The 14216-nt window shown below is 39.8% G+C and overlaps 1 protein-coding gene across 1 annotated transcript in view; it reads left to right on the forward strand.

Moving 5' to 3' along the window:
- Positions 1-14216, forward strand: part of SEMA6A (semaphorin 6A) — a 115681-nt gene that overhangs the window by 58618 nt on the left and 42847 nt on the right. The window contains exons 4-10 of the mRNA XM_019473595.1: positions 1503-1563; positions 3049-3111; positions 3971-4072; positions 6887-6977; positions 9946-10065; positions 11121-11209; positions 12113-12330. Of these exons, the coding sequence (XP_019329140.1) occupies positions 1503-1563; positions 3049-3111; positions 3971-4072; positions 6887-6977; positions 9946-10065; positions 11121-11209; positions 12113-12330 (744 nt within the window). The remainder of the gene's footprint in view (positions 1-1502; positions 1564-3048; positions 3112-3970; positions 4073-6886; positions 6978-9945; positions 10066-11120; positions 11210-12112; positions 12331-14216) is intronic.

Below are 14216 nucleotides of genomic sequence, written 5' to 3' on the forward strand. Positions count from 1 at the left end.
CAGAGTCTAGAGGGGAAGAAAACCCACAACTCCTCAGTTTGGCATCTTACAAAGCAAACAGCCTCAAGCACCGTAGCAGTAGATTTTTAAAAGCCAGTTCCCCGCAACAATGCTGCCTCTTTTCTCCACGTAAGAGCAGTGTTGCTTATTCCTCTTATAGCAGTGTTTTGTGTTTGCTTTATTTAAGAGACTATCACTGTTTCCCCAAAACCCAATAACATGAAGCTAACCTTGAGAGCAGGGATTTCTAAAATGGAAACAGTCTGTGTCCTACTTTCAGCAGACCCCTCCAATGCTGTGGATCATGCTCCAGCTGCACAGCTTCCTGCACTTTGAAAAAAGCCAATGTTATTTCAAGGAAAAATTAGATGGTCAGTCTCAATTTGATGTGGCGGTTACTACAGCGTTGTGGGTTGGTGGGTTTTTTCAAATTTTAGGTTCCATACAGAGATGTCCTTGTTCTCAGCTTACACAGAGGAGAATGTTTAAACATATCTCTTTACCTGAGTAGCTGAGTCTACTTCCTCTTTCCAAGGAGAGATTGGCAGCTAATTGTAGAGAGGGACAGGTCCTCAGGAAAACAGGAAAGTAAATGCAAGCAAGAAATGTGAACTTTTTTCAGAGGAGTATTTTACAGTTTAGTTCGGCCACCAGTGTGTGAAGAGAAGAACAATTTCTGGGAATACTTTTGTGGCTGGGGGGGCTTTGCCTACCATATTGTCAATCAAATTATCACAGCTGAGGTTAGATGCATAACCTAAAAAAAAAAAAAAAAAAAAATTATAGCCTAAATTAAAAAAAATAATCTGACCTTCCCCACAATTTTGTTTTAGAAAATATTTATCACTTAACTAGCCAAAGTAAAAATGGGAGAAGTTATGTTTTACTACAGAGGTGAGAGCTGCAAAATGGAATGTCACTTATTAATATTTAATTTTATTTTGGAATTTTTTAAATATAGCAGCCTATGACTTATAAATATATCTCTGCAAAAATTGGAGTTATGACAGGAACGATGCATAACCTAAAAAAAAAAAAAAAAAGAAAGAAAGAACATTAACCTCTTTTTAACCCTGAAAGGCTAAATGTGGCACAGTGACTGCTAGCCCAGGAATCTGGCAAAGGCTGCCTAAGAACTATTGTAGCTGATTTCAGGATACGCAAAAACATCTGCATGCTAGATCATGGCATCTGCTGTAGGACCTATAGAGCAGAAATTATATGAGGCCCATCTCCTTTCCAAAATCTCATTTGTTCAAATAATTGCTTTTGGGAAAGAATCTTGCTTTGAAGTTTTGTAGCATTTCACTTTTTTTCTTAATGGGAAGGAAGATAGTTTTTCTGGGAGAAGCAGGCAATGCTGTCAGTAATGTTCCCTGGTAAGACCTGTGATCTTTTTTTGAATGGATTATGGATTATGTTGTGATAGATAGCTCTCTTCATAGAAAAAGAACTGTCTGACTACTCCATTTGACTTTGCATTCATTTGCCTTTGTTTACAGGGACCATATTTATACTGTTGATATGGACACATCACATACAGAAGAAATTTATTTTAGCAAAGTAAGTAGCTTTTATCATCATCCAGAAACCAAGGACACTAGAACAAGCTTCAAGTAAATAGGAAGATGACATTGTTTCAAACAACTTGCCAGCACTGCTGTAAAAACTGTAATAAGCAAGTAAGATGGCATTGCTAATCATATTTGGGGAAAGCTAGAATAGCAATCATGTCCTCTGTGAATTCCTGATAAGTGATTTAGCTGGGCTGATAAGCAATCCATACTGAAATACAGTGAGGTCCCTGATGGAACATCTGTCAAACATCTATTCATTTATATTCAGCAGTTTTCTATAACAGCTATACTCTCCCAATTAAGTATACTGAAACTTTCATCATAAAAAGCAAGTGCTATTTACATATTTTCATGCACACAAATTTTATTCACTCATGCAGTACTCACTAAATAAAATCTTATTATAACATCACTTTGTAGATGTATTCACATTATCTCCATGGGAAGTTACATTCAAACTAAGAAGAGCTTTGTCTGCATTACCATATTGTATATTAACATAAACATACTAGAAATAATCTCCTTTCAGCTCCTTTCCATTGCATACACATTGTGTAATATGTGCCAAACAAAGCCTTGGTCCAGCAGAAGATCATATGAATTTGGGCATTGGATGAATTCCACTGTAGGAGTGGTATAACTATGAATGATGCTGAAGATGAGCTTATGACCAATTACTCATCAAAAAGTGAGGGCACAGGCTTGTAATAGAAATAAACATTCATGGTTGCTTTTTCAGCTTGAGACCCTTCATGAATGCACAGTGCCTCAGTTTACTGATGGGAAACACTGTCAGGACTGTCGTGTGACTATAGTGTCTAAGGTGTTACTATCTTAGGCCATATGTTTTTAAATAAAGTTTCATTTTAATTAATCAGCCTACCACATTAGACCACTCCTGAAACTTGCTGCACAAAACTCCAGGCTGGGATTTACCTGTAAATGTTCTGGAGGAAGAGTATTAGCAGATAAAGTCAGCAGCATCTTGATAGGTGGAAGGCTTTCTAGGCCTGTTAGCTGACTTGAAGTGACAAAAATTACCTGAATTTGATTTCTTTGCTAATCTAAAATGTCGTCTTTCAGAATACATATTTCATTTAGAATCCAGTTAGGATTTGTAGTCCATAAATGTTTGTTCTGATTTGCAGAACAATATCAAATTAAAAGAGAGCATCTAGTACTTTTAAGAAAAGTGCACATATTTTTGAAAGGTGGCCTATTGTTGAATTCCGTTGGTTTAGGCTTTAAAAAAATGGGATAAGTTTCTAGTCTAATGAATAGATGGCAACACAAAATTAAGTGAATGCTCCACATCACCGATCTTTCATTGTTGTGGTGAATCAGTCATGGAGAAAGGGTGCAGAAAGCTTTCAGTAAGTATATGTTCAACAGCTACTGTCCCCTAAGGGACTTCTGAAATCAAATGCAACAACCTCTGGGCTCTAATTGATTTCTTTCTTGATCCTTGCAGAAATTGACATGGAAATCTAGACAAGCTGATGTAGACACATGCAGAATGAAGGGAAAACATAAGGTATGCAATTTTCTTCTCTTCTGCATCTGCCACTTTAGTTTAGTTGCTTCACTATTATCTCGGGCTGCTGTCTGTGATGTGGAATGGATCGTGCCATTCACTTCTTGCCAGTAATTGCTTTTTCCATCAACTTACTGAAGGCTTTAATTTGCAAAAGTAGTTTACTTTTAATGTGATAAAACATTATGACAGGAGCCACAGCAATATTCTGAAATACTTAAAGCACTGGGGATTTTGGACATAAAGCTTAGTGTACTGATTTTGCTTACCATTGCTTCAAAAGCTAAATGCTGCTGTCCGTCCTCCTGCAGGAATTTACTGAGAAGTTTGTGTAAAGCATCAGAAAGCATGAATGTGTACAGTTGTAGAAGGACTGTTTCTCACACCAATTTTACCCTACTGTAACCTATGACTGGCACAAGTGGTATCAGAATTAGATGCAGACTCTTTGATTCTTTACACCTGCTTCCCCTTCTAGTTACAGATGCTTTATGCCAATACATTGCATTGGTGGTGCTACTGTCTTACAGCAACATAGATGAGAAGACGATGAGATTTTTCACTCTTGAGGAAAGCAACAGCATTCAAACAAAATTCACCTATGCGAACAATAGCAAAATCTGAGCTATAATATGAATATCCTATCTTCAGTTCTTTGTAACCATTTTTAAACCACTAGAATATAAATCAATTGTGTCTTGCTCATTGTCAGTTAAACATAGTTGAAATAAAGCCCAGAATATCACAGTGGCTACCAGCCAACTTCATTTTAGACCTGACGATGAAATATCATGGCATAAAAATAAAACCAGACACCCAAAATGCAGTAGCTGAAATACTTTTTATTATTTTTCTTCAGGATGAATGTCATAATTTTATTAAGGTTCTTCTAAAAAGAAATGAGGATACGTTGTTTATCTGTGGAACAAATGCATTCAACCCTTCTTGCAGGAACTACAAGGTATGTGATCTGTTTGTGGGATTTCATTTATGCCTTGTCTTTCTGTTGGATTTATTGTGACTGTGCTGGCAACAGCATGAAGTTGTCATTCAACAGTGCATCGTTTAACTCTGTAGCATTTATCCTGACTTGTTTCAATGCTACAGACCTCAGTGTTGATTGGATTTCTGAGGATTGCTCAGATTGATTACCTACTTCTTTGCAACTCCTGCACATCAGAGTTTATTGCCACTTTGTGTTGCCCTCCATGGGTGCAGAGTCCTTCAGATGCCTTCTTGGGGATGTGGCCACTCCTCAGAAAGTTCCTCAGCTTGTCACTGATGCCCACATCAAGTCATAGACTGATGCTGAGGGTTACCTCTGGGGTAGCACACTTTAGTGTGCTGAACTGTCTCTGTTGAACTGTTCTCAATCCCAAAGCCAGTTCTCAAGACACTTGAAGGCTTAGCACAGCAAAACCTGGGAAGATTAGTGTTGGGGACCCAGCAGATAGGGAAGCTGTGGAGTTCCTATGTCACTGTGTGCTGTAAAAGTGATTGACAGCAGATCTCCACAGGGAGAGGTACAGCAGGAGGGTGATGTATTCCTCACTAGCTGGGGATCTGCAAAGCCAAAACATTATCTAGAGCAGTGTAAGAAACTGTGCTGGTCCATGGATACTTGACATTAATTCCTTGACCCCAATTTCTTCCTTTGATGTAGTGTGTCCCCATCATCTGCATTTTAACAGGGCCCATTTATTAAAATATTTCCCATTTTCTCAGGCTTGCACCAGTATAATCTGATATATCCCCCAACAGTGGATGTCTCTGAAGTAGGTTTGAAATTAGTTCACTTAGGCCCTTGATATCCAGACTCTGCTTTTCCAGGCACTGCTATGTCCCACAGGTCATTTCTCATCCTTCTTCAGGAAAAAGAAAATTCAGCTTTGCTTATGCTGCTTCTGATAAAGTCACGGCACAATTCTCATTCATTTCATTGGGTTCAGAGTTATTGTAAAAATTGGAGTAAAGACATTAACATCCAGGAAAATTACTTCCTTAGTGGTATTTGCTGTGACTGCTGCTCTTCCTTGCTTTTTCTGCAATGCTGCTTTACCTTTTTTAGCCACTGTGATGGCTATAGTCTAGGAAACAAAGGAGAGCAGTTCAGCGTAGTCTTTTCTTTCAGTCCATGGAGGAATAGTCAAATTTGAATAAAAATACAAGCCGGCATCATGGTAACTGTGTGATACAGGTAGCTGCTCTGTTAACAGCCTTTTCTTCTTTTCCTTGCATCCCACTCCTAGCATGCAATGAAGCTTCTCGGTCTCAGTGCTGTATTTAGTCTTCCAGCAGTTTGTCATTTTTTAGCTCTCCGTGCCGTTAATGCAGCTAACAAATCTCAACCAGTCCCCTTGCTAGAAAGCTGTCTTTTAATACAAATACAGATTTCCTTGGCATCCTGATGTGAGGGATATAAATGGCCCTCCTTACCCTTACTGCAGGTGTTTCATTCTCTGTGATGCATGGCCTCTGCAGACTGCCTCACCTGTTGCTGAGCTGCAGGGGCTGGATAGTGATACCTCTGGGAGTCAGCAGAAGGTCTCTCCAACACCTGCCCTGGCTTTTCCTCCATGTATTTCTGCATTATATAGAGAGAGCACTAAAGATGTGCCAAACAGAAAACCGGGCTGTCCCTCCACACTGCCAGTGGAAGTGTGGATGAGCCTGGGTGTGGGGCTCGGTGCAGGGAAAGTTGCTCAGGACTGTAACTTGTTTCCTCTCACTATCACGTGAAGTGCTTTTCAGCCCTTGAGTAAACACAACTAAATCCCTTCAGAGTGGATTTTGACAGGAAGGATACATGACAGAAAACAAATGATGACAAGTCGTCCACTGGAGGACTTGGATGCTGTAGCGTATGAGCTAAAAGTTGATTGGAGTAGTTGATGGTGCTGGGTGCGTTATTTTTCATGCTCTGTGAATCTCCACTGTATGTGATTTATACAGTATGAGCTGCTCAAGTTACCTGAATATGCTAGAAAGATTCTTATTCTTAATAAGATTTAAGATTACGAGAACCTTAAAGACGTAAGAGCTGTACCTTTCCCCCGTAGCTCACTAAACCCTCTTGAACTTAGCGTAAAGTTCATCTGTATGTTTGTATCATTATCAGTGCCCAGGGTGAATTTATTTCCCAGGAGTTACACTTAAGCCTCAGATTTTACAATTCCTGCACAGATTAATTCTTGCCTGATGGTAAGAGGATTTCTCTGTGACACAGACTCAAATGATACAGTAAGACTTGGAGAGCGTCCTTCTGAATATGCAAATCAAGGAAGAGAGCACCACTGTTGAGACTAGAGCAGAAGGATCTCCGGACTTTGGGGAGAAAAATGCACACACAGATAATTGTCCTAGTGTTGTTTCTTCTGACTGCTGTGGCTTGCAGTCTTTTCTGTGTATAAGAGCGCTTCTGTTAGATTACTGTTGAGGATAAATTTTGAATCCTTGCCAGAACCACAGACCACATAGCCTGCTACAGTTCAACAGGAAGCTTGTGTACAGATAAAATATAGACTGAAGACTTTTGTAAAACGTGTCGGGGTAAGAGTGATTAGCTCCAAAATAATGCCTGACTTATTGGATGCACTTTCTTCAGACTGATTTTATTTAACACAGTGATTTTTGTCAGGTTCTTAATTCATAGTCAGGAGCACAGTTAGAGAAAGGTCCTTCCTCCCTGCCCAGAAAAGAAGAAACACTGTCATAAGCCTCATCCTGGGTAAGAAGTTTTGTTTCTCTATCTGAGAATCTCCCTTTCATTTTTCAGATGGATAACCTGGAGTTCCTGGGAGACGAATTCAGTGGAATGGCCAGGTGCCCCTATGATGCAAAGCATGCCAACGTTGCGTTGTTCGCAGGTAAAGTGTCAGAGATAAACTTTTTGCTTTCTGTCCTGCAGCCCAGGCTTGCCATAGCACTGTGTCTCCTGAGTCCAGAATGTCAAAATCTAAAAGGTGACAAAGGGAGTGAATAATGACTAAAAATAGGGGGCATAAGGAAATCACTAGCACGGAAGCCTTCCCTTCTCTGGGATTAACTTCACTACCATAAAGATTGCCTAAAGCCTCAGTTTCCTGGTTCAATATTTCAGTATCTCCTGGCTTCATGATAATATGATGCCAGACCAATGTGAGGCACCATTTCTGGCTGCATCCGGCTTCTGCGAAAGTCAAGGAAAGTCAAGGCTTGTGTGAACTTTAAGGGGGAGCGGGCAGGATGTGCTCTTTAACAACTCTAAGCTTAAGTTAACCTTCATAATAAAAGGAAGTTAGGGAACATGCTGTGATGTCCCCTTTTCTAGATCTAGAAGGAAAAGGAAGATGACTTTATTTTAAAGCAGAAAACATCTCAATGTGGTGTTACCAGCTGTTGTAGACAAAGGAGAGAAGTGTGTTGGCTAATAATGATTTATGCTGTATGCAGCAGAATACAGTTAACTCTGATTTCTACTACAATAGTTAAAAAACGTGAGTGCTTATTAATGGGGTTAATTTGGGCTGTTGATTGTGAAATGGTATTTTTGTACCTCTCCATGAAATTCCTGATTAAATTGTTTCTTTATTGAACTTCTCTGAATGTGAACCCTGCTGATCTTTTCTTAGATTTGGCTGTAAAATAGGTGGTAAAGATAATAGAGAAGTCACCCATGATAATGTCAGTCCTCTTCAGCAGATGTGATGCTAGAAAGCAGAGCCTGGGTGCTCACGTGGAAATATGTTAGCTATTCCTCTGAAGATTTAAGAGCGTGCAAGTATTCCAGCCACTCTCAACTGAGTCTGTGGCCGAAGGGCTGTATTAAGCACTACTGTGTTTGAGGTGGCATCATCTGCCTTACAAAGGAGAGATTTTATAGCAGGTTGCATTTTTTTTTAATGCTCTATAGTGTAAATAAATAAATGGGTCCTTTTGTTTCAAAAATAATGGTGATGATGATGGTGGTAGTATGTAATTTCTTAATTACAGTCAAAGAACATAAAGTAGAAATTCTCTGATTGTAGTAGGTAATTCATAAACCATGGAAAAAGAGAGACACCTTCAGAGAAAGATTTATCCCATGTGTCTAGGATTTCCTATCCTTAGGGCAGTCTGAATCACCTTTCAGAAGAGCCTTTCTCACTATACTGGCCAAGAAAGCATTTATGACCAACTTAATGTAAACATTTACCTTGCATGCAGCTGAAGTTTGGTAAGATGACTCCCACTCTGTCACTGAAGAAGTCCTCGCATTATTTGGAAATAATATTTATAGAAATTATAATACTCTTTCATGATGATTCAGAATAAATTTGATACTGTTCAAATAAATTCTTGTAGAATATACCCTGTAAATCTGCTAGCTTCAGAAAATCAGTTTGATATGCCATACATATTGATACCCATGATGACTTTTCAGAGTGTAGTGAAAAGCAGTTTCAGAGCAGTTTAGGGCACTTATCCAGCTCATCTGAGTCTGTTGGGTGCACTTACATGAATATGGCTCTTCTTGCAGCCTGTAGCTATTACAGCTGATATGTGCGAATTGTAATTGGTCATATGGTCTTCAGGAACTTGGCAGGAAAGAAAATAAATGTGTGATTGTATTAACATGAGTTCAGACATCCATATCTAAACAATTCAGCTTTTTATTCTATTGTAAAATTGTTTTTAGTATCTGCTTTTTTTGTAATTATTTTTTCTGGTTTTGCTAAGAAAAAAAAGCCCATTTTTCAATAGCCAGGTAATGATGAGAGTTGTGGGGCTCAGAACAAAGAGTACAGTCCTGCTAATAAAAAAACAATCTGGTTTTTAAATCTTGAGGTGAAATTAAACGTTGTCTGTAAGTGCAATGAGGAGAGCTTGACCAACAGAAGCCTCTCTGCTTTGTCCTGGGTATGTCCTCAGTGCTGGTGCCTTCAAGGCCCAGCACCCAACATAATCTCTGTCAAAGGAGATGTAGGCCATTCTGATTTTTATGTAGACACAACAGAGACATAAGCTGCTGTCCTCATGCAGTGATGCTTGTGCTCCTACCAGATATCATGTTCCAAGATCTGTCTCACACATGAAAACAGCCCTGTACAGTTACCATGACCTGTAAACAGATTAGACAACAAATAGCATTTTACAATGTTGTTGGAGTTCGTGCTTTTACCTCCTGATAGTTTTGCATCTTTTGGTTGTCCTTGGGGTGCCATTTTGTAGACCCTTTCTTATCACTCGTCCTCCGGTTCTTTAAGAGAGAGGAATGCATAATTCATGTGGGAAATGCCTAAAACGCATTTTAGAAAAGAAACATAGACAGGCAATCCTCCTCGATCTCTTTGCATCCCTGTTTTGCCTGGGCTCCCTGCATACAATTTAATTTTTTGCTAGTGATCTTTGGCAGAGGAAAAGTGCTCCCAAAGGGAGAAATTTGCATAAGTGTCAGTTAGCTGACAGTCCCTAAGACCTGTCTGCTTTGCCCTCCCAGTTAAAACTAACAGTTCTGTCACAGCTTCCCCATATTTATTTTGCTCACATACATAGTCAGAATTTATGAGCATTGAACCAGAGGCCTGTGCAGGGAAACTGGATAGGGTAGTTCAGTATGACTTACCTAAACTGGAGAAGAATTGCTCCATAAGGTTTCTTCTCCCGCAGTATCCCTCTGAAAGTATCATTTTGAAAACTGGTGACTTGCTTGTTCATTGCTTAGCCCCATTTACCTAGCTGGATTTTTTTCCCTTCAGTGTTCCTAAGGAGATTGTGATGGTTTCATTTGCCCCATCTCATTTGACTGATGAGAGAAAGGAATGATATTATTTCTAATGCTCCTCTCCTCTTGTTTCTTCTTTCCTTCCTCCCCAGAGGGAAAGCTGTATTCTGCCACAGTGACCGACTTCCTTGCAATAGATGCAGTCATATACCGGAGCCTTGGAGACAGCCCAACTCTGCGGACAGTTAAACATGACTCAAAGTGGTTGAAAGGTAGATAAACAAACAAAACGAAAAAAGCGGCATCTCTGATGAGAGTCTTGGATTCCTGACACACCTCTCTGTCATTTAATTTCACCAATGCTTTCTGGCAGAAAGAAGGAACTAAATTACATCTCTTTCTTACACTGATCTGTTTATCTCTTTCCCTCTTCTCCTGACCCCAAGTTACTGGACCTGACAGAAACTGTGAGCATGGTAGATCAGGATATATATTCCAGTGAGCTTTCCAAGCTGAAATCCATCAGTTTACAGCTGTTGAATGTAAAGGTTGGAACTTGCAGGGCTTGGTGTGCTTGGGCTGTGTTTGAAAATATTCCCGCCCCAGGACTGTGTTAGGTAACAGTCAAGACTTCATGAAATATAGAGGGTTTGTCCTGAAACGTTAAGATTCATCAATGAAAATAAAATTATGGGAATATTGCACAAAGCCTTTCTTTTATGGATCTTAGGGACTGTACAGCTGCCATTGAATTAGGCAATTTCTGTGCTCTAAATGCCCTCATTGTTAAGAATGGTGCTGTTTAGCTTCACGTAGGCGTTATGAATAGTTAGCATTTGGAATGATTTTAACAGGGAGCAAAGCCATAGTTTGAAGTCTTTTTCTGCATGCAGAAATGTTTTGCCAGGTGTCAACTTTAGCTGTCCCACTTCACTTGCTGCTACAGACACGTGTGGGCAGAAACAGTTACATGGTTGTTATTCCTTCCACACACAGCCTGCATGCCATAAAGAGCACTGCTTGGACCCCTCAGGCATACCATTATATATTGCCGCTTTACCTTTCTCGTACACCACGCAGGGCAGATGTATTGGTGGCAAATGCTTGACTACCTTGCAGTGATGCTGCACAGGCTTGTCCCCAGCTGTCCTGTCCCCAGACAGTGATTCTCCTGTGGTGGTGATGTTGCTTGTTCTGAAAACTGAGCAAGTTTGCCTAATGTGGGCATTTCACCTTCGGATGTTTAAGTGTGAATGTATTTGGCTTCTCTTTGCATGCTATATGCTGTACGTGGTGCGTAAATAGGATGTCTTGGGTTTTTTTCTAGAACCCTATTTTGTCCAGGCAGTGGACTATGGCAATTACATTTACTTCTTCTTCCGGGAAATAGCAGTGGAGTACAACAGCATGGGAAAGGTAAGGGCAAAAACATTGCCTTGAATGACTTTGTCAGATTCAGGAGGAGGAAAACATATGCTATTGGACCAATGCTGTTAGGAGTGACCTTGAAATGAGAACCATAAATCATGATGACAAGGTCATCATTTTGAGAAGATTCCTATCGCTCAAGCCAAAAGGTTGGTTGGAGTGAAACATTGCACTGTCTTGAAAGGAAACAGGGTGGTTTCTTACAGTGATGGTGTATGCTGGAATCTCTTTTCTCAAATCATAAAAAGCACAAGGCAAATGTAGTTAGTTCAGCATAGTAGGTAATTGTTAAAAATTTTTTCCAAAGCAGGGACATATTTTTCTTTAAGAAATCTGAATTGGAGTACTGAGTAAACAGGGGCAGGAATTTTGTGCTCTGCCGTTCTGCAAAGAATAATTAAACACTTTCTGCATTTTTGCTAATTTCACAACAGCTTTCTGACTAAGCAGTCAGAAAAGCTGACCAAGATCACAAAGGTGGAGGGCAGGAATAAAAGCCCAGCAAGATTTGCATAGTTTTTAAGTGCTGAAAACACAAGAGTCAGAGCAGGCAGCATGGGTTGCAGGGATTGTGAATATAAAATGTGCTTTTGTTTGGGGAAATAGAAAGCTAAGCAGTCTGTATGGAAATGAGTTTTATATGGGTCGAGAACAGATCTCCTGAAGGATTTACGGCTGTATAGTAAATGCCACAGCCTTATCTTTTATAGCACACTGTTCCAAAGCTGAGTTTTTCTCTGTTTCTTATTTGTCACAGATTATGGAAACGTGGGATTAAATTAAGCACCTTGCTGTGTTATTCCAAATATTTTAAAAGCAAAATTCTAACAAAGTCTTTTAGTTCAAACAAACATTTCATTTTCTCCATTATTTTTGCTCGACTCCTTCCAGGTAGTTTTCCCAAGGGTGGCTCAGGTTTGCAAAAATGACATGGGAGGATCTCAGAGAGTGCTGGAAAAACAGTGGACTTCCTTTCTCAAGGCTCGTTTGAACTGCTCAGTTCCTGGTGATTCACACTTCTACTTTAACATACTGCAGGCAGTTACAGATGTTATCCATTTCAATGGCCGGGATGTTGTTTTAGCAACCTTCTCCACTCCATATAATAGGTAATAGGCACAATAACCTTTTACCTTCTGTTTCCTTTATGTTTTGCTTTTCACTGCAGTTTCTTTTCACTTTATGAAGGTACAAGAAGTGATTGCTCATACAATGTAATTATTATGTACCACGCGCTTACTGATAGTTTGTGTTTCATCTTAAGATAACCTGGTATTGCTTACTGCATTTTATATCTGATAATTTAGAGCAGCTTTCAGCCATTTACTATCTGGACACGTTCCTTGGACATACTTTTCTTTACATGGGAATAATTCAGACCGGCCACCAAGAAGTTTTGCAGCATGTAACTTGCAGAATGTTATTCCAAAGAGAAAATATGATTTTTTTTTTCTCACAGAGGAAGGACTTGGTCTGTCCTATTTACATCTAAACCCCCAAGAACCACGTTAGTACTCCTTCCCTCTATTTCATGCATCCCTACTGACTCTCGCATTTTCTCCTGGGAGGGCCAAGATCCTACGCTGTCCTGATGGCTGGGGAGGAGTGTCCCCAGAACACCTGTATTTCATTGTTCACGTGGTTTTCCAAAAGCATCGGTTCATCTGCAAAGAATTTATTACCATTGCACATTATAACATGTTTCTCCAGAAGTTATTAGAAGAGTAACTGTATCTAATTATTGAGGTCTCCCAGAGAAGTTAAAAAAATAGTAGCATTCTAATGAAAAAATATATTGCTGTTTCACAGAGCAATGTTTGAGCTGAAAGGGGAACTTTATTGCTGGAATTCATCTGGTTTTGCTGTACACTCGCCACTTCTTGTCAAAGCCTGACCTCAGTGAGGTCATGCACAGAACTGACTTCAAATGAGAGTAAGCCCAGGCCTGTAATGTACAATCGCTGCTTTTGACATCAAAACAATAGGAACTGCAATGGAATAATTATGCTACCAATAGGGAATAAAGATTTAAATTAAGATGATCTTTTTTTTAAACTGGCTTAATAAAAACAAGTGAACAAACAGAGATTCAGCATCAGAAAATAGGTTGTATCTTGAGATTATCTCAAAATTGGGATTGTTCTCCCGCTCTGCTAGTATTTCCTGTGGTGTGTCATGAATAATACTTTTTCTTAAACCCTGCATTTTAAAACCTAAGCACTTGGTGTTAAAATCAAGGTACTATTTTATTGGCCTCATTTTTTGCCAGACAGGAACGCCCATAGGCTTGGAGACACTTCATTAACAGACCTACCTCTGACATGGATGCATGTCTTTCCTTCCTCCTCCACTGAGGAAACGCTGCAACAAATATCTTCGATGTCTGGAACAAAGCTTCTCCCTAGAGTGAGCTGGAAGAGATTCCCCAGTCTAACCTGAGGTCACCCAGGGTAGGAGCTGGTGATGGGTTGTAGTCCAGTGGTTGGGAGATGGCTTGGCTGTGACCCACAGTACTCCATCTGTATGGCTTTATGACACTGAGCACCCACAAATTGCCATCCTCAAGAGTAAAAGCTGTTGCAGTCTTCTCACCGCAGCGATCCCTCCATCACTGTGGAGTTATGTGTTAAGCGCAGTTCTCAGCGCTTTTAGTTCTATATGGTACACCTCAAGATTTTAGGGTTGTTTTTTCTTTAAGGCTTAATTCAGCAAAGTGCAAAATCTTCTTGCTGGAGTGGTTCTTCAGGTGTCTTTTAGGGTGAGGTCCTGTGTGTGGCCAAATACACCCTTGCAACTCCTACATCGACATATGTGTGGCTGCCTCCATTTAAAACTCTTGCTGTGTAGTATCATGTTAACATAGAGCTTTGAAGTTTTCTTCCATATAAAAACACAATCTGTGGAGATCAAAGTAAGACTAATACTGTCTCCCTACTTGTTGTTTCCTTCAGTAGCAAGCATTATGAAACCTTCTAATACTCAGTTATTTTCCTAT

This window comes from Aptenodytes forsteri, unplaced genomic scaffold (genome assembly GCF_000699145.1).
Source record: "Aptenodytes forsteri isolate BGI_AS27 unplaced genomic scaffold, ASM69914v1 Scaffold167, whole genome shotgun sequence".
NCBI lineage: Eukaryota > Metazoa > Chordata > Aves > Sphenisciformes > Spheniscidae > Aptenodytes > Aptenodytes forsteri.